Source organism: Squalius cephalus (genome assembly GCF_949319135.1).
Source record: "Squalius cephalus genome assembly, chromosome: 3".
Lineage (NCBI taxonomy): Eukaryota > Metazoa > Chordata > Actinopteri > Cypriniformes > Leuciscidae > Squalius > Squalius cephalus.
Window position 1 is genome coordinate 35,839,841 of NC_137124.1, and position 21,000 is coordinate 35,860,840.

At 36.7% G+C, this 21,000-nt stretch overlaps 2 protein-coding genes across 3 annotated transcripts in view; one reads left to right on the forward strand and one right to left on the reverse strand.

The window, feature by feature from the left end:
• col4a5 (collagen, type IV, alpha 5 (Alport syndrome)) overlaps positions 1 to 1,082 on the reverse strand; it is a 54,752-nt gene extending 53,670 nt beyond the window's left edge. Inside the window, exon 1 of the mRNA XM_079866210.1 lies at positions 929 to 1,082. Within this exon, the coding sequence (XP_079722336.1) occupies positions 929 to 1,003 (75 nt within the window). The 5' untranslated portion in view covers positions 1,004 to 1,082. The remainder of the gene's footprint in view (positions 1 to 928) is intronic.
• Positions 1,083 to 2,212: 1,130 nt separating this feature from the next.
• The window catches only part of col4a6 (collagen, type IV, alpha 6), a 110,381-nt gene continuing 91,593 nt past the window's right edge, over positions 2,213 to 21,000 (forward strand). For both annotated transcript variants that reach the window (XM_079866208.1, XM_079866209.1), the window contains exons 1-3: positions 2,213 to 2,266; positions 2,417 to 2,539; positions 2,689 to 2,734. In XM_079866208.1, coding sequence (XP_079722334.1) covers positions 2,529 to 2,539; positions 2,689 to 2,734 — 57 coding nt within the window. In that variant the 5' untranslated portion in view covers positions 2,213 to 2,266; positions 2,417 to 2,528. The remainder of the gene's footprint in view (positions 2,267 to 2,416; positions 2,540 to 2,688; positions 2,735 to 21,000) is intronic.

Below are 21,000 nucleotides of genomic sequence, written 5' to 3' on the forward strand. Positions count from 1 at the left end.
TGACACTGGGACAATGAATCGGCCAAAATTATGCCATATCTTCATATTTGTGGCATTGTATCCAATCAGGTATGAAGATACAGACATGCAAAACGTGTTGTCAGATTGATGCAATGTAGAGGCTAAGAAGACAGAAAAATGTAATGGGTTCATATAGACATTTCAAAGATGAGAATAAGTATTCCTCATCTTTTCACATGAAGTTTGTAATGAAAAAATAACCGCATTTAATTTGTCAATAATGTCACATGTAATGAGCAAATAAAACTACAGTGTAGCTGTGTAATGTAAAATTTGTGCAACAATTGTTGGTGCAGATAAGAAACCACTGCTTAGAGAAGATATTGATCATAACAGCTGAGGTTAACCAATATGCAATAGCCTACAGTGAAATAAAAACTACTGATAATTAAATTAATAAATACGTAAATAAGCAAACACAGCATCTTAGAGAGATAGTCTATAATATTGACATTAGTCATAAACAAAGTTAAAACCTGTATGAGTCGCTGAATTTACAATTTAATGAATGACTGATATCTTGAATAAAGTTGCTGTTGCTGTTGCGTGTTTAACATTGGTACAACATTTTAAAGGGACATCCTCTGTTTATACATATACGTAGTTTGGTGTATTAAAATGTGATGTGCATTGTATATCTGGACTTTCACTCAATAAAGTAGCTAAATGCAAACAATTAGCGGATTGTATCTTTACAACTGCACATAAACATCGCATGTTTCAATAGACATGCTAGATTCGCACTTGTTCCATAGTTATAAAGTAACCCATGGTTCCATGTTATAAAGTAGCCTGTTTATAAAGTTTAGTTGAGGCGGGAGTTGACTGCTCCAAAAGAATAGCGACTGTTACGTTTTACTTTTGTAATATAATAACTAAAAGAAGTAACAAGCAAACGTGCACTTACCGCAGACTCCGACTCCTGCACCTCTGTGCTTAACGTGAGAAACACCAACACCGCGCCGACACACTTTAAGTTCATACTGATTTTCAAAGATTCTGCCCTCTTAACATTGACAGTTACAACTATGGACACTTATTAAGTTTATCATATTCCTCCGTTAAGCTAACTGCAAAACCAACACGTTTTTTCAAAAGTTACAGAGGGATTCTTGTAAAGTCTCAAGGCTGTCCTGGGCTGGCAGCGCTCGCAATAATGTAACCGTCACTTTACTGAATCCCCCTTAACCTGCTCGCACTACTTTATATCCCTCCGTCAAACATGTAGATCCCTACAGACTTTAGGTTGTAAAGTCATGGAATGATGAAGAGATTCATTTAAATGTCTTAGGGGCTTTCTTGATTAGATAAACCATTAATATAAACTATTTTACTCGCTGTTTTTTTTCTTCTTTTATTGAGATTTGGTAGCAATGTCGTGGCGGAGGACGCATCACACACACACACACACACACACACACACACACACACACACACACACACACACACACACACACACACACACACACACACACACACACACATTTGTGTCACAAATATTAAAATTATATATATATATATATATATATATATATATATATATATATATCATTTGTGTCACAAATATTAAAATTATATATATATATATATATATATATATATATATATATATATATATATATATATATATATATATATATATATATATATATATATAGCCTATTCTATTTATTTTGATGCAGTTATTTAAAAAGTGAAAAGTAAATAACTAATAAAGTAATAAAGTAGGCTAATAATAAAGTAATAATAATACAGTTTTTATTTAAACAGATATGACATTAAGTATTTCATTTATGTTCACTTTTTACCCAATAGTTCTACTTTGCTGCAGTCCCATTTACTAAAATATTTGGAAATAGACTACATAAGGTTTTCTTGTCCTTTCTGGCCTACTTTTGTTTTTAGTTAGTTAAAAGGAGTTTTTCATTTTGCTACATATTATATGGATTATTGAACACTTATAATGCATGTTAAACATCTCGAGTCACCTATGTGTTCATGTAATTTTCATAATGTCTGTTTTATTATGTCCAGTCTTGTGTGAGAGATATATTTGATGCTATTTCAGCTTACACGAGTGGTACGCAGTTTTACTGATAACATTGTGGTTGTTATAGCTGTTTGTTTAGAGGCGAAAGCGTGAGTCGAGCGGGTGATTGACGGGTGAAAACCCCGCCCTCTTCTCAGAGCACAGACACTTGCGGTGCGTGAATCTACTCTGCCGCGAGGACAGCAGAAGTTTCTTGTGAGTGAACTCTTTTTCTCAGAGGACAAACAGAAGCTAAACTTTAAAAATACCTACATAAAACACCTGTAGCATGTGCAAAGTAATATTTCAATCTCTCGTTTAATTGTTTATTTATCCTGACCTTATCTCACTTTTTGTCCTCCGAAGTGGACGAACCGCTCACCGGATTCTCAAATGAATAGGTTTGAAGCCATTAACGGAGGCTTACTGTGAAGACGCCGAGGATACATTACCTGCGTTTTCCTCAAAGCTTTGCAAAATGAAGCTTTGGTAAGTATATTTATATGTTGTTAAGCGTGGGTACCAATTCAGACAATTGGATATTAAGTAGTCAACTGTCAGTTTTAGTCAGCCGAGTTAAATAAAGCACATATTTCTCGCAAGCACACAATGATGGATTTGTTTCTCTCCCTCCACAGGAATTTTGTGTTACCTGTTGTTTTGTATGCAGTGTCTGCACAAGCGGTAAGTGTGCTATCATTATTAAAAAAAAAAACTTCAACACTCACATGATGAATATAATTGCATTTCCCCTTGTGGTTTAGATCACCAGAAAGGATTTGATCATTTGTTTGTTATTTAACTGAACATCTAAGTTGTTTTTAGTTATAGCCTATATATATGGCATCATGCTATCCAAACACATTTTCATGTATTTTATAAGCCACAATCACTTAACAAATGACAACCTGTGAAGATTTGTGTAGACTATTTGTTTGTCAAAAGCTTACAATGGTTAGTTTCCATTGCAAAGTCATTATTTAAAAAAAAAAAAAAAAAAAAAAATCCATGTAAAGTCTTGTTTGATTTGTGAAATGTCTCAGTTCTCATCACCAAACTGACAAAACACTCCTCCTCCTAATTAATATGCAATGTACCCTGTTTCACGCCCATTTACCCCAGTAGTATCCTATTGACACTCACTATTACTATCACTAATCACTATCACTAATTAGTATATTAGATATAAGCTTCTGTTTTGTTTTTCTTCTGTTTCGATTTTAAGCAATAATTTGGCTTCACATAAGTGTGCATAATTTATGGTGCATTTATCATCTTTTTCTCATGTTAAAGAAATTGTGGCAGCAGTATAATTTTTTTAAGTAGCTAATTTGAAATCTTTAAAGATTAGTCGAGTCATCAAAATGTGCTAGTTGTTGGGGAAATGTGGGGGTAATGAGGTGCATATTTAATTGCTTCATATAAGTTGAGTGTATAGGTTAGTTATGAATAGGTGTGTCTTAGGGATATTTGAAAGTACAGTAAGTTGTGATTTGGCTGAGTTTATTTATCATGAACAGGCAGTGACCCTATATATGGAAAATAGGGAAAATGCATTTAATTTAAGCAGTTACTGGGAGCAATTGTAGATAGTATGATTAGAGTATGACATCAGAGAATACGAAATGCACAGACCTATCAAATGGCAGCATTCTGGATGGACCCAAGCAGACATGAGGCTGATGCAGGTGGGATAGAGAGTAGTGGCAGGATAGTCTAGGCATGAAATGATTATAGCCTGCACTAATAAACAGCTTAGCAGAGTGATAATTATCGGAGGGCTGAGTTTTCCTCATGTTGTGTAGCATGAAGCAGGAAGATGGTTGCTTCAGTGTGGTCCACAATGGTAAGTGGGTCAGCTAGGAGTCAACTAGGATTTTGTATAATAAAGGAGAAAAAAATGAAGAGGTCTTGACTGTGTTGAAGAGGAGTTTATGTGTGTTGAAAAGACAAAAAGTCATCCCGACCAGTATGATATTTTTGATGCCTCTTTCACTCCATATATCTAGCACCTCACTTCAGATCTGTTTAAAATGTCAACTATAGAAATGTATAATTATATACTTATTTATTTTTAATAAAATAATTGAATAATCCTTATTTAAATTGGCTTTTGTTTTAATGACCACAGTGGACGGACACTTCCCAGAATGCCAATACTTGTAGAATTTGTTTGAATTGTAAATCAGTAAATTCCACTTTCTGTTCTGCTCTGTTCTTTTCGGTTAGAGCTGCACATTTCTCAATAAATATTCCACAGATATTTTTATATAGCAATAGCATGTTAAAATTGTCACTTTTTGAGGGTGAGCAAAAAATGCACCGTTTTTGTGTCTGTCCCTTTAAATGCAAATGAGCTGCTGCAAAGTAAGGGCCAATCCCCTGGACACCAGTGGTGATTAAAAAATAAACACACCACAAAAATGATGAGATGAGTAGTTAAAAAAGCATCTGATGTGTTTGCATGAGCTCTGCGATTCGGCAATCAAGTCACACCACGTATATATTTATATATAGCACTTTATAACAGTGATTTCTTTAAAGGAAGCAGCATTAAGCAATCAGTAATTAACAATCAGTCACTCAAAATTGGTCACTTGTCTTTTGCCTGGTTATCAGTTTCTCTGTTGTTGGCTAAGTGTGCTATTTGAGCGACGTAAACACAAATTAATAACGAAATTAAAATAAATATTTGATCATCCTCCATAACGCAGTTGCTATTTACATCTCGTATCGTCTGTAAACCCTTGCATTACCAAGGCAACGACAGTTTGTAATTACAACATTTGTATTACATTCCAACAAGCTCTGTTATCAGCCCCAACAGTGCATGGAATGGAACGATTAAAGGGATAGTTCACCCAAAAAAATTATCCCATAATTTACTCACCCTCAAGCCATCCTATTCCTATGTGTATATGACTTTCTTCTTTCAGCCAAACACAATCGGAGTTATATTAAAAAATATCCTGGCTGTTCCAAGCTTTATTATTTGAGTGAATGGTAACTTGGATTTTGAAGCCCAAAAAAGCCATCCATCATAACTGTAATCCAAACAGCTCCTGGCGGGTTAATAAAGGCCTTCTAAAGCAAAGCGATATATTTATATATATCCATATTTATAACTTTATAAACTATAATCACTGGCTTCCGGTAACGGCTTTTCGCGAGTCTAGTTCCGGCGGGAGAGTGACCTCTGACCCGACGCATGACGTAGGATGTGGGAATATCGTAAGCTTAGGTGTGATTAGACGCCTCTCGCTGTTCAAACAAATAGGACTGGGCAACAAACTCAAGCTTCTCCGACATTTCTCTTATAAAATGGTCATTTTAGACTTCTAATTCGTGACCGGTGTTTAGTTTTGCTCTATTCGCCAGAACTAGACTCGTAGACGGAAGCCAGCGATTATAGTTTATATAAAGTTATACTTAAGATATTTTTCTTACAAAAACGCATCGCTTCTCTTCAGAAGGTTTTTATTAATCCCCTGGAGCCGTTTAGATTACTGTTATGATGGATGCGCATTTTTAGATCTTCAAAAACTTAATTCCCATTGTAAAGCTTGGAATAACCAGGATATTTTTTAATATAACTCTGATTGTGTTTGGCTTTAAGAAGAATGTCATATACACCTAGGATGGCTTGAGGGTGAGTAAATTATGGGATACTTTTCATTTTTGGGTGAACTATCCCTTTAAGCAAAGAGAACGGTTTGAGCCGACGGTGGAAACGCAGCTTTTTTCTGGACATTGACACAATTTTCTTTAAATTTCTCTTAATGTAGACGTCACTTTAACTTTAGACTTTTTAGAGGTATGCTTGTAGAGGGTCAGACCTCCAACATCCTTCAGAAAAGGTCATCAAGAATGATGAAGCAGAGAAGATAAGTTCTTAAGAGTCTTTGATGGGATCAGTATAGAGGTCAGGGTCTTAGGTGAATGGTTTTACCATTCCTTTTTTTTTTCGACAAACAAGAACAATAAATCTTTATTAGTGTGCTGACATTTACCAGCAATTGTAAGCTCCTACATAGGTTGTAAATGGTTAATTGGCCCAAATTCTTCAACTGGATTATGAGGAGCAAGGCAATACAAGGAGCCAGGTATTAGTAAACTGGTGAAATATCTCAAGTCTATAGAGAAGACTTTAGAAAATGAAACTGTTAAACTACATACCAGCCTCTTCTTGCCTCTGATTTGCTAGTAAAAATGGTTGTCAATTACCCCTATTCTGATATACTAAATATTAAAATTCATCAACAAAACATTTGCTTAGCACCAGATTAACGATTTCATTACAGCCTTTTCAATTCAAAGTTAAGTCTCACTCTTTAAATTACACACCGGGAAATGTTTTGTAAACATCTAGAGTTTGTGTATTTGATAATGCTTTTACATGATATCACAAACCAAGTGGGGTTAATGCAATACAATGCTTATTATATGCATGCATCATCTTTTGTGTCAATTTCATAAATTTGATCAAATTCAATTATAATAATAATACACAATTGGACTGTTACCAATCAAATTGATTAAATATGAGCAAAAATCATATTTGCAATGGAGAGGAAACACAGAAGCTACGTTTGAAGTGGCATTTAAAATCATTTACTCAGACTGTTTAATACAGTTCAGAGGTGGCAAATGAATAACCTGCAGTCACAAATGCATAAATAAATTATAATATTTGTATGTTTTAAACATAAAACATGGAATATTGATATTTGAAATGATTTAATACATGAAAAGATACTTTAAATGTGAAATAAATTAAAACCGCCAGTAGGTGGTAGCAAGCCACTGTTAATGAGTGAGTCATTGAGATTTAACCGATTCATTCAAATGGCTAATTCATTCGGAACAAAGCTTTTTACTATCTTAATCTATCTTTGTCATTGAATCATTGATTCAACTGATTCGTTCAAAAAGCAGATTCATTCAGTAAGGAAACACCGCCATATGTTGTTCAATTACAATTACAGTGCTGTGGGTTTGTCTCATTTAAAAAAAGCGTAATATCTAGGTAATCTACATCACAGTTGAGAAATTTCAACTTTATGCAAATGAGAAGCAATTTTCGCGAGCGACAACCAGCAGGAAAGAAGCCTTTCAGTGGAGCTCAGCTCCCGTCACCGTCTTGAGCGCAGTGCAGGCAAGACAGAAGAGTTCGAGTGCGATTTCACTGTTTTATATGATTTGACTAGCCTGACTTCGTCATACTCATATTCTAGTCAGAATGTGAGTCTGAGACTGCTCCATAGAGATTTGATTATGGGGCGTGTCTCAACCGAACCAGGAAAAAAAAAAAACTCTGCACTCAATTGGATAGACCTACAACCAGTCAGAGCAACGGAGTAAATGACGCATGTTCTTCATTCATATTTTCAACCAACAAAATGTCGCGGCTCTCTGTTCCTCTTTTAAAATGAATGCGCTGTCGATATCTTCTATAACAGACGCGATGGCGGAATCTACACATTATGTTTCATAAACAAAGTTCGGGAGAACCACGTACAAATAATCAATCCAATCAACTTGTCATCAAACAATACCATGTCTAACGTTACCCTATATCAGCATGAGGAAGCATATTCACTCTGTCAACTTACCTAACACTCCTTGACAGTTTTTCAGCATCCCTCCACCACCCCGAATCCTCACTCTTGTCTTGTTCTCTCACAACCAGGAACACGGGGGATGGCTACCGAGCCCACAGCCCTCGGACAGCACGTCATATACGCATTTAGTCTATCTGACTTATTTGTGTGAACTCGTGAAATCTTATAGGCTATAAGCATTTATTCTATCTGACTTATTTGTAAATGTGAACTCGTGAAATCTCAATTCTCCAGCTGCACTCGTCTTTGTTGTAAACTAATTCAAATCAAGCACTCTTTGGTGACGTAGGTGATTACGTTACCGTTGCTCATCTGTCCATCATCGTATAAAGCCCGCCCTGACAATTTGATTGGTCCGAACAATTTTTGTTCGGGCATAATAGCTCCTCAACGGAGCGAGTCCAGACCGAACTTCCCGACCAAAAAATATTGTGGGCGGGGTTCGGGCTGGCACCCAGGCTATGATTTGACTGCAACTAACCACAAACATGGATATAATAAAATGATGCATGGAAAAGAAACTGTCGACAGTCTCAGTGAGTTTAATTCATACATTTATAGTTCGAGTTTAGCACTGCTGCAGTTCATTTTCACAGTTTCCCCTGCATTATGTTGGCTATTAGGGACAAGGAAATGTATTATTTGTCAAATTCGGATGATGTTTTAGTAATTTATGACAGTATGAGTGAGTTTAATTGGTAGATTGATCGATCGTTAATCTTGTAAATTATTTAATCCTCTAAACACTGCTGTGTGGTAATAAAAAAACGCTCTCCCAACAGCATACTGTTTCTTTTGAGCCTAATTCCTAGTCAAATTAAAATAATATAGTTGTATCACTTGTGATGGTGTTTTGTATAGATGTGGCCAGACAAGCAGTCTACCAATAACATTAGAGCGACAGCACTACCAACGCCCACAAGCGACTTCACAGTATAGAGACTAGCGACATACAGCGACAATATCACTGGCTGTGTGAACGGGGCTTATGGGGCCACGTGGGTCACTCAGTCAGCAGACATGTAACGTCCGATTAGAGTGATTGACAGAAAACCTGACAAGTTACAAAACAATATGACCTTTTCAGCTTATCATGAACCTGAACATGGGAGGCCCCTGGGCTTCAGCCCAGGTAAGCCCGTGCATTAATGCGGCCTTGGGTGTGCTACCCCCTTAAGACGAAGGCACATGTGGAGAAATGTTGTTGAATGTGGATTCAGGTGTTGAATGTGGAGAAATGTTGTCAAATGAGGCGCTAAAACCATCAAAGCTGCAAAGACATTTGAACAAAACTGGGCTGTGTTGGGAAGCCAACATAATATTGTTTTAAACAGTCATGTGAATTTCGCTAACTGTATTTGATCAATTACATTTACAGTAGGCTATGTAAATTGGGGTGAATGAACTTTGTTGAACATTTCATATCTATACCACAAATGTTATTTCTCGTGCCATTTATATGCCAAAAATTGTTTTTGCGTGCATATGATACGCACTGTATGGCGTGTAATACGCACGCACTCCCCAATCCTAATCCTAACCAAGGGTTTTCAGTGCGTAGCATATGCACGCAAAAAACATTTTTGGCGTATAAATGGCCAGAGAAATAACATTCGTGGTATAGAGATCGTGTTGCAGCGAATAGAGATAATCCCCTCTTGTGTGTCTGACCTGTCGTTACAGGTATGTTAGCCTGTTATTGTTATAGGAATGGCTACTGAGTAAACCTGCAAAGTCTTTTTGATACAAGGACAGTTTTCATCTATATAGCTGATTTGACCTAGTCTGCTACAGTGGCATAACAGATTAAAAGCAGAGTATATCATTGTACTTTTAGAATTTTCTGTTATTCTGTGTTCATGCTATCATATGTGGAAAGGTGGTCCTCGGAATGTTTTTAAACACTCATTGGTGGGCCATGAGTTGCAAAAGGTTGAGAACCCCTGCCCTACACCACACACCCACACACAGAAGTTATACCCTTCACCAAGGTCTAAGCTACGTCCTTGCTTCAGGTTACAGTTTCTGATTGGCTAAGAAATAGATAAACATAGTAATTTTCCACACATATACAGATAGACTGAAGCATATCTTGATTATGCAGCTGACACTCAGATCCTGAAGTTAGGCACGTCGTGACCTTCCAGTTCTCAGATTTGGGTTGCTGGGCGCCAGCCTGTCCCGAACAACAACTCAGTCAATCTCCAATAATGCCAGTGGTTCCTTAACCTGTAACCAAGAAGACTAACACACACACCGACACACAGCTTTTCCAAGGTTTGATTTGGCCAGGCTATAACTATAAACAGGAGAGTTCTGTCAAAACATCAAGATAATGCGTTCTTTATCTTAAGAAAACGAGATAAAATCTGCTACAGTGGCATAACAGATTAACAGCAGAGTACTTTTAGAATTTTCTGTTATTCTGTTCATACTATCATATGCGGAAAGGTGGTCCTCGGAATGTTTTTAAACAATCATTGGTGGGCCATGAGTTGCAAAAGGTTGAGAACCCCTGCTCTAAGCGATGTTGGGTGAAGACAAAGTTCAAAGTATTGTCAAACAAAGCGGAGGCTAGCTCGACCCTCCCTCCTCCTCATCCCGTCCCCTCCCCCTCCCTTCCGTGCTTCCTGAAACAGTCATGAACCATTTAGAAAAACCAAACTGGATTTACCCATCTGTCCAGCAAAAACAGAGCCACCTGAATGTCGGATTGGAAGCCCTTCTGCCGGCAGAGTTCTCGCCACCTTTTGAACGCTATTCCGATGTAAATTCAGGACTTTGCGCGTTCCTTCTCCTTTTACCTCTTCTTTGTTATTTGTTCATCGGAACGTCGTCTCTTTGGTCGTGTGTCGGCCATATCAAAATTCTCAAGAATATAAGTTATTAACGTTAGTTGTTGTCGTTGTCCCTCCTCTAGCTAACTTCCCTCTTCATGCTTCTCTCTCCTCCACTTCCCACACCCCCCTTCATGTGCACGCGCACTAACCCCCACCCCCAAATCATTCTTGTCGGTTATTGGCTGGAACACCGTTTGTTATGTTTCGTGGTCCAGGCTGGGCCAGTTTTTTTTCTTGCCGTTTGTGGAGCCTGGGCTGTCTACAGAGGCCGCATTTTTTTACAGTGTGTTCAGGGGACAGGCAGCTAGTGGATAGTGAGGAGATGTTTGCTGTATGTGACAAAAAATGTTTTGGCCTAAAAAAACGTGTGACATCGCTTAGAGCACCTTTAACTATATTAAATTATTTAAATATAGACGAAATCACGCAGTGAAAGTGTGCACTCTAAATGCGCACCCGCACTAGTCTAATCTACTACTAGACTACATCACGTGATCATGCATGTATGCGCTCTTCTCTGTGTCCGTGAGAGGGATGTACTCGATAATGTCGTATCGCACATTGTTAAAAACAAATATTTTAGTATTTTAACTATGCCAAAGGCAATCGATTCCAATAACAAGGTGCACATAAGGCAATGGCATAATTTTCCTTTAAAATTCCCTAATGCTTAGACTCAAAATGAGCTTGTGTCGAAAATGTAATATAAAATATCATGACATTTTATTATGTAAAATAACTTTATTCTAGTGTGGGATAAGGATGGGGATTAATGTTGAGTCGATGTTGAGAAAAAAACAAGCATGGCTAATCTTTATTGTCATTTCACAAATGAAAGCCTCTGAGAAACTGTTGTGGTGTTGTGATTTTTGTGTGAATATTGTCTTAGTGTTATCACAGAGGACACCCCATGCTTCCTCCCCCGTGAAAAATTCCTGGGCTGCCTGGTAAAACATGTTGAGAGTTCGCTTTTCCTTGCTGCAGGTGTCGCTTTCTAGAATATTCCTTCAGGTCAGACCGAGACACTTTGTGATTGCTTTGTGATTTGTTAGTGCCTCTCCCTGTTTTAACATTCCGTGGTCCCTCCATCCATTTAAAAGCTTTAATGCTAGGAGGTAATGTTTATGGCCCTCCATTGGATATTAGGTTAAGTGGATTGAGATAGATGAGTTGTCAGTAGGAATGAGGGCATAATGGAGAAGAGTTCTGATCATTCGTATTTTTTTTAATTTTATTTTACTCGCCAGACTTTTTACATGGAATGCAAGAAAAAAATCGACATAAATATAATCTAAAATATAAAAATAAAATATACATTTCAAACACTATTAAAGACAAGTAAACAATCTGTTATACAGTTTTTTTTTTATTCGCTTTGGTACTATTTTCTCAAGTATGGTGTACATTTTCAAAACCTGATCCCATGCTTTCATTACACTTATACACATTTCAGTTCACATAACATATTTTTTTCAGACACAAGATTATTGTAATATGTAATGAGAACATTTGGTTTAATCACCGAAACACAACAGTATGATCTTCTTTCAATTTAGCACTTTTAACAATCAGTTCATTCAACAGCAAACAATGCAAGATACATGTTTTAAATCACCCTTGTTGCTGAAATAATGACAGTAATACAGACTACAGTTGCCACATTAGGAAATACACTTACATTGCCTAATTTATGTAACTGAATCCATACTGTTTGTAATAGTAATCTAGTGAGTTATCAAAAGGTGTGATGAAGTTATGAAACTGCCATGATGTTTTGTGCTAGAAAAGTAAATGATTTCCCTGTGCCATATGACTGAATCTGTACCGTAGTTGACCTTTATAGGGGTGAGTTACAGTAATGAGGCAGTCTCTACCATGGTAATCTGTTTACAGTATCACATGGCATATATACTGTAGTGTAAAATGCTGTATATTATGCCATCTGTCTCCCTTACTGATGCATCTCTGATCACTGTGATGTTACTATACAGTCATTGACTCCTTCCTCTCTCTTGTACTCTATCCTGCTCTATATGTTCACAAATGCCAAATTTCTCTGTCTCTCTGAAGAATTCATTACATTCGGTTATCCATATCGGAAATTGCAAACAAGTTAGAAACTGTCTATAGAATCAAAATCTATAAAAATCTACAGGTGTACTAAATTATTCATTAATTAACCATTTTAAGGTCAGTTGGATTAAATAATAGGCAAATGTATTTAACTGAACGAGAAGAGATGCAAATCAAAAGTTTGATGATAAGAGCTTTATGAAAGGCAGCTACTGTGAATGAAACATTTATATAGATGAAACACTTATTTTGTGTTGTGAAAAGTACTTTGTAATTTTGTGTATTGTACTAACACAATTGAAAATATGCTAAAATGTTTGAAAAAAGTGCACTTTTGATGATCTGTTGTGATATTAGTACTAAGAGTTTTGAGAATGTACACCTTACTTGTAAAAAATAGTACCAAAGCGAATAACATTTTTTAAATATGAACTACAAGCAATAGCACAAAAAAACACACACACACACACACACACACACACACACACACACACACACACACACACACACACACACACACACACACACACATAGAATAAACACAATAGATGCAAATTACATAATCTGTGCTTTTCATGTTTTTCATGTAGATCTAACAGTAGTTAGATACAGATTAGGTAGATTAGGTAGGCTACATAAATTGAATAAAGTAGTCAAATGTAAAATAACACTGCATTGTCTTCATTGTATAAATTAAATCTAGACTAATTCTTAAAGTTAAAGTTACAAAAGGTTTTTTTTTTTTTTTTTTTTTTCAGTGAATCAGTTGTTTGATTAACTTTAAAAACACAGACAGCAGCATGATTATTAAGTTGCTGTCACTTTAATACATAATGCACGTATCCAGTATACTGATATTGTTCACATATGCATTGTCTTTCTCAACTGTTGTTTACGTTCACTTAAGACATCACCGACTATGTTTAATAGGATAATCGGCAAGACGGGCATTTTGACATAATTTTGTGTGAAATATAGTCCGTTCAAGCGCAAGACGCGTAAGAGCTCAATTCAGTATTAGCGACTTTCTGGGCTTTCTGTCAGATGCGCGCAAGTTATCTTTCACGTTGTCTTGCTAAAAAACACGTGCGAATGATAAACTTTCATGACCTGGCCCGATCGGGACACCTTCTGTCAACTCTTGGCCATCGGGCTTAAAGTGCGTAAAGCTCAGTAGGCAATGAAAATATATCTGCACTGAACTTATTTTTTGCCTCTAACTCAATCACAGACGACTGAAATCGTACAATTCACTAGCCAATGGCTAATTAAAGAAATTTTTTAGTCGCCTAGCGTGAACTTTGGTCGCATATACGAGTGATTTACTCGCATATTAGATGGTTGAACAGGATTAATAGACGGTATAAAGAATATTGTATTCACATTGTATTGTATTCTTTCCTTCATTCCATTTCACTAGTCTCCATCCCATTAAAGTCCATAAGCATTCATGTTTATTCTCCTTCTAGGCTTAAATGTATTGCTTTCACTATCTCATTGTTTACTGTCATCCATCCATTTTCGATCAAATTTTTTTTTTTCCTGAGACTAAACATTAAGATTTTTAAGAGCGACATTAAATGATTAAGAGCGGGATGTCTTTTGTAGTTTACTCTCCAGGTGGCTTCATTTCCTGTTCCCTTGTCTCTTACGGTCTCTCTCTTTGCCTCTTCAGATCTGTTGAGAGGAAATGAATTTAATCTCAATATCAGTGAGAGATTTACTCCTTACATGGCCAGCTTTTACTGTACAGAGGCTTGTGGTTGCACATGAGAGAGATCTCTTATATCTGCACATTCATAGTGCCAAAAAGCGAACTGTTTTACTGCTTTTTCATCTTTCATGAGGATGGATGACAGGCTGTTTATACAGTATGTAGATCTGTGTATTTGTGGGACCACGTGTGTGGGCTGGCTTTTATTGCTTCACTCATCTCCAGCCAGGCTCTTCTGTAATGTCCTGCAGTTACAATCCATAAGTATAAATCACAGCACGCTACTATAACACTTTGAGCTGCTATGGATAATTTAACTTAATACAGGTTGTAAAGACCTTCTGAGTGTCTCTGTCCCTCACCGTCTCCATTTCTGTCCCTCCCGTAGTTTTACATGGTCTTCTTTTTGCCCATCACTTTCTTTTTCTTTATTTGTAGTCTTTCTTTGTTTATATCTTCTCTTTTTTTTCTCGGTACATTGATCTCCCTCTTTCTGTTGTATGTACCTTCAAATCATGCAGCAAGTAGCACAGTCCAAAAGTGTCAATGATTTGAGAGATTACAGTCTCGGAGGTGTTGACAGATGCCTCCTCCACAGCTGATTTAAGAGAGTGACAGGACCAAAGGCAGTGACATTTTTGTCTTTGTCTTTCCATCAGCTCTGCACGTATGATAGAGCAAGCAAAGGGTCAAAGGTTACACTATGGAAACAGAGTGAGAGTGTGTGGAGAGGGCATCTTAACATTTTTTCCGTCACTCACTCGGGTTTCTGACACATTTTAAAAGAAAAAGAGGAAGGAAAGGACATAAGACTGTAGAAAAGAATACAAGTTTTTTTGACATTTATTTTAACTCACACACGTATATAAAAGAAAGTATATCAAAAATCTTTATTTTAGTATATACTGCCCACTCAGTTGTGCCTCCCCATACAAAAGTGCATGTGAATTGACCATCTCTTCCTCTTTACTACTAGATATTGCATGAAATTAACAGTAATGAATATCAGAAGGTTTTTTTTTTTAAGATTCAGTACAAAAATATGTCCCGTAAGTTTACATTTACCTCAGAAAGTCCATTCAATGACCATAGCTTGATAGTTAGCTAGAAAGATGAATTCTAGACTCTAGAGAGTCTTTTGCTAAATGTGTTTGCACTAAATTACATATTCATTATATATTTTTTACTTAACCTGTTCTTAAATAATCAATGTTTGAATGAAAACAAGTTTGCATGACAGCCGCCATTTAAATGTTTATATTTATAAAACTGAATTGCAGTAAAAACATAATTATGTCATTAAAAGGTTATTATAATATAGTTATAAACTGCCTTACAAATCAGTTGTTAGTTTTAACCTTGAATATTTTAGTAATGTACTTTCCCTGATATCGAAATTGAATTGAAATTGGAATTGAATCAAAATCAAATCAAGTTGTGAAATTTGTGTAAATGACAGCCCTAATTGCTATGTGGTTGTTTGGTACTGGTACAAAGTAAATTTAGAAGATTTGTAAAATTATTTTTCCCTTTATCCAAAAAGGTCCAATCACCTCTCCTCAACAAGCTGCATAAATCTTAGCAAGAATGTTACGTGGGAGTAGAGATTTGTTAAATGCCCATAAGCAGTAGTAACAGTGATTTTTGCATTCTTTAAAAAAAAAAAAAAAGATTGAATGAGACATATGGGGAATCTACATGTAGATTGAACATTGAGAGCATGGAGAAATACATAGATGAAAGATTGATGGACTGATGGAGGAAAATGCAAATTCCCCTTAGGGTTAAAGAAGAGTTTTTTTCCGCTTGAAGAGGGCCCCCTTTTATTATAACATTTAGATAGGTTTATGTTTATGTTGTTTTAGTTCATTGTACATGCCTTGTCTTACACCATCTACATGTCACTATAGCCTTGGGCTGGATTTACTCTTTTCTTTGAAATGGATTTTTGCTCTTTTCGCTCTGTTTTTCTTTCATTTATTGTTGTTTGGCTTGCTTTCACTCATTCTTTCAATTCTTTCATGTACCCCACCCTTCTCTGTCATCCATATAATCTTCACAGTGAATTGACACCCTCAGGTCAAGCCCTTCAAGCACATGTTTATTCATCTATAAGTTCACCATAGTTGTGAAAGAGTCTGATATAGACATAAAAAAGGAGCACACTAATATTTACCAGCAGTGATCTGTAAGAATTGTCAGTAAGTATTGCATTCATACATCTGTGTAATTAAAAGTTGTTGTTGTGCTGCAAGAAAGCCTGTTATTGGAATTGCTCTGTTTATTCATCTGTGTTTTGCCTCCCCTCCTTCTCTACAGGACTACATCATCCTTTCTTCCCTCTGTTGTTTTTTCCACATATCTATTGCACAGGATCTCCTTAATTCCTCCCTCATTCTTTACCTATGATGTGTCCACCTGTGAATTATATAAACAGTTTTCTGTAGTTTGATGCTAACAGCTCAAATGTACCCTTGTCTAAGCTTTGTTTGTGCCTGAGCCGTCTTGTAGGGCCACTGGAAACCGCATAAGGTGTCAGGTGTAAAATGACCACGAAGGATATTTGATAAATACAATTTTTCACAAAATAATTTTTATGAAATTATGAAAAAATAAATGAGAAAATAGTTGTTTTTTTTCGCATTAATTATTAATGTTTCATAGCAAAGTATAGGTGTGGATGTTATTCTAAAGGCCTCGCTTTTTTCCCTCCTAATGATAATAGAGCTTTCTTTCTATCTTTGTCTCTCTGTTTCTCTCGTTAACCAACCACCCTTGCTTATCAACAGAGCAATTTGCTTCATGTTTTTCATTTTTATTTTGATATCAGTTTCCTCCATATACTCTGAGTGGCCAGTGTAGAAACAGAAAGGCATTTGTGATGACATTTTTACAGTTTCTAAGTTCTGCTTTTAAATTTCTCCCATCATTTAACTCTCATTCCAAACCTTTATGACTTACTTTCTTGTATGAAACACAAAAGAATACATTTTGAAGAACAATGATGTCCAAATAACATTGGACGCCATTTGACTTTAATTGTATGGACATTTCAGACATTTATTTTAAACTTCACACCCGGTCAAAATTGCATTGTTTCAAGAAAAACAAAAATAAAATCACAAAAAAGTTGCATCGGTGCATGCATTTTATTATTACATTCAGAAATAACGTAAAATACCAGTAAATAAAATTTAAAATGTTTTCTAACATTATAAAAACTATAAACATGTATTTTAAGCCCCCTCGTTCCACAACAAAATGATTAATATTTAACGATATTCAGAACAGAACAGGACTGAAACATGTAAGTATAAAACAAACATAAATTTATAGTGTCATTCATTATAATCGGCAAGCCTAAACGAATTTATATAAAGCAAAACTGAAACTACCGGCTTGTGGGAAATGTGCTTTATATATAAACTTGGGCTCACATACCTCTCTCTCATTCGGCACAAATCCAAATGTGTGCTTTGTGCTTGTTTTGTGTGTTTGACGTTAACTGCATAATGTACGTAGCTTTGGAATATAAGTCGCAGCACATTTCAAATGTGACTTTTAATACATAACATACAGTCCTGGTGAAGTTTTCCTTAGCAAACGCCTCTATAAAGCTCAAGTGTGCGTGATTCTATAGTATTACAGTATAATCTACTGTAGCATAGTTTAGCTTAGCACAGCCAAGTACTATCATGTGTAAAGCATGGAAAGTATGTGTGTCACATGGAGGTAATTTTAGTGGTAATATATATATGGCTGCAATTTTTTGGAGTTTCAGTGCACTTTATCGCTTACGGATGTTAAGATGGAATGAAAAATGCTAGACGTCACCCACCCTTGAGAGCTCAGGCCCCGGAGCTAGACATTCCCATGATGGCATTCCCAAATCTGTGACAGGGGCAGGCCTCAGCTTAGTCTCCAACCGTTAGCTAAGCAGTTGAACCCCCTCACCTACACACCCCGTCCCAGTATGCACACACCCACCGCCTCTGATCCGCTGTATTATTACCCTCAACTCTGATGCTTTCTTCTTTCCCCTTCTCAAACATTTAACCTCCTGATTAATCCAAAAATATCATACCTTTCCTGAGACCGTCATCATTTACTTACTCTCTTCTTTCCCCCCTCTTGTCACCCCTCTATCCTTTCTTGAAAGATGAATGCACCTCATCACTCTCTCCACGACCTGTCTCACCTGTCTGTTCCTGCCTAACTGCTTCAGGGCAGATTTAGGGCAGATCCTGTTGGCTATCTTTTTACTTGTTTTCTGTAAAAGACAATGGCAATCCACTGCTCATTAATTATATCAATGTGGTTGTGTAATCACTTGAGGGAGTGGAAAGAATGACGAAGAGTGGAGTGGAGTGGTGGTCTTCAGATATAAAGCATTGTAAATACTAATGATTTAAGTTGTCTTAAAAATGATGTGGTAAGTTTAAGTTTTTATTGTGCACTAAGGTTGTCAGCTTATTGGCTGATTGAGTGTCCTCCAGCCAAGTCATTATGTTTTACCTTGTTTTAAAGCCAAATGTCTGTGGTTTCTGTTAATGGCCAAGGTTTGTGGCTTTGGTAAAGAAAAGTTCTACTAGGTTCAGCACCAGGTCACAGTAAGTTCTGGGTTGATCTCATCTATGATACACAATGCGTGTATCAATGCTGTAAATAACTAGTGTAATCTGGACCACATTAACTCTCTCCATTAACCGTAAACCCCCTTAAAGTTTAAAGCTGGAGACTTTAATAAGAACATTTAATTTTCATGTCACTGAGTAAATGCACTTAGACGCCCCTATGTGACAATACAATCACAAAATTGTGATTATCAATTTAACCATTATGCAGTATGAAGAAAATGTGAACGGTTTCATTGACTAAAAATAGACTAAAACGCCCAGATATTTAGTCGACTAAAATTTGACTAAACAAAAACAGTTGACAAACGGTTGACTAAAAATTCTTAAAATTAAATGTACATTTGACACATAACTAAGACTGACTAAAAAAAAAAAAAAAAAAATAGATGACGAAATTAACACTACTCTTAAAGTCCCCCTGTAGTCAGTAATTTTATCCCGTAACTCATCGTTGATCACCAAAATGACATATTTGAACAATTTTCCTGTGGAAAAAAACTCTTCATGCCTTAAAATAGCTTGAATGCTACTCCACACCCTTGCTTCATTTAGTATATGCGGATCCATGAAAAGAATTAGCCCCATCTCCACTCACGCCAGCTCAGAGATCCACTCGGCCAACTTACTGAGGTAGACGCTGCATAATGGTATACACTCTTTATAACGTCGGACACATAACGGTAATTAATATGATTAGCCTTTTGCTTGACTATGTTATCAAACAGCTAATAATGTGTTGCTAATGTTCCCGTTCGCATCTCATAGACAGCTGCCTTCTAACAATCATCAGAAATGTTTTGAACAGCTCAGAACATCAGTGGAGAAAGGCATATCTTTCATCATAACATCATAATATACATCATATGCCCGCTATATAGCTAAATATAACCGATTTTTCATATCAACAGAAAAATATACTGGGATAACCTGGCTTCTCCCGCGGCTCCCTTTTGTGACGTCAGAAACACCAGCGATTTGAAATCACGTTTTTGAGACTGTCTTTGGTTCACTGCAGTTTTATGGAGAAAATACTCAGCAATGGTGTTGACTTATGAATTTGCACATGGTTTGTCTCAAAGTACATTAAAAACGCCAAATAGACATATAAACAACACTAAAAACTTGATTTTCACCACAGGGGGATTTTACCATGTCAGCATTAATGTTTAATTTGAAAATCTGTGTTCAGACAATTCTGATAGTCTTACATTGGTTTTATGTAGTTTTACATTTATTAGTATTTATGATGCAAAACGCCCCATAAACCGTAAATTATATAGTTGCTGTTTAAAGGGATACTCCACCTCTGGAAAGATGAATGTGTATTTAAAATAGGTCATTTATGTAGAAGAAATGTGAAGCAATTTTAGAATTTGGAGCTTTCTAGACTGAGAAAAGCCAGAAAATGTATTTTTGGCTTATGTGGATGAAAGACAACAACTCCCAGAATGCACTTGCTTCGCTGCCCTAGGAGGCCACTCCCAAGCCACGCCTACCGGTTAGAGAGCGCAGTTGAAAACAAGAGGCTACTAGTGAGTCTCCGTGACAAGTTTGCCCGGGATTTCGAGATCGCCCAAAATGTCCGGGATTCGGCTTTTGCGTTCTACAGTCGCCATTCATCATGTTTACTGTGGCGAGCAGGACGAGGCTGACGGCCGCGGGAGAACGGCGCGAGGCCGGTGGCGTCATTACTGAGACGCGCCGGTCTCGTATCTCTCACGGAGGAGCGGGAATTTTCAATGTTAAAACGCACATCAACCGATCACTTGTTTAGCGTTCATGTAAACACTACATTCAGATTCACCAATCGGAATGAATTCAGTTAGATTGAAACAAAAGCTGTGCATGTAAACAATGAATGGCGACTGCAGAAAGCAAAAGATGAATCCCGAACATTTTGGACGATCTCGACGGCCGAACATGTCCGGGAAAAAGAGGATGGTAACCCCTACTACTCAGCTTTCTCCTACTACTCAGCTTTCTCCACAGAACAAGAGCCTGTTAGCTTAGCTTCCAAAGAAAGACGGCTGACACTGTGTACATTCTGTGAGTGAGATCCAACCCT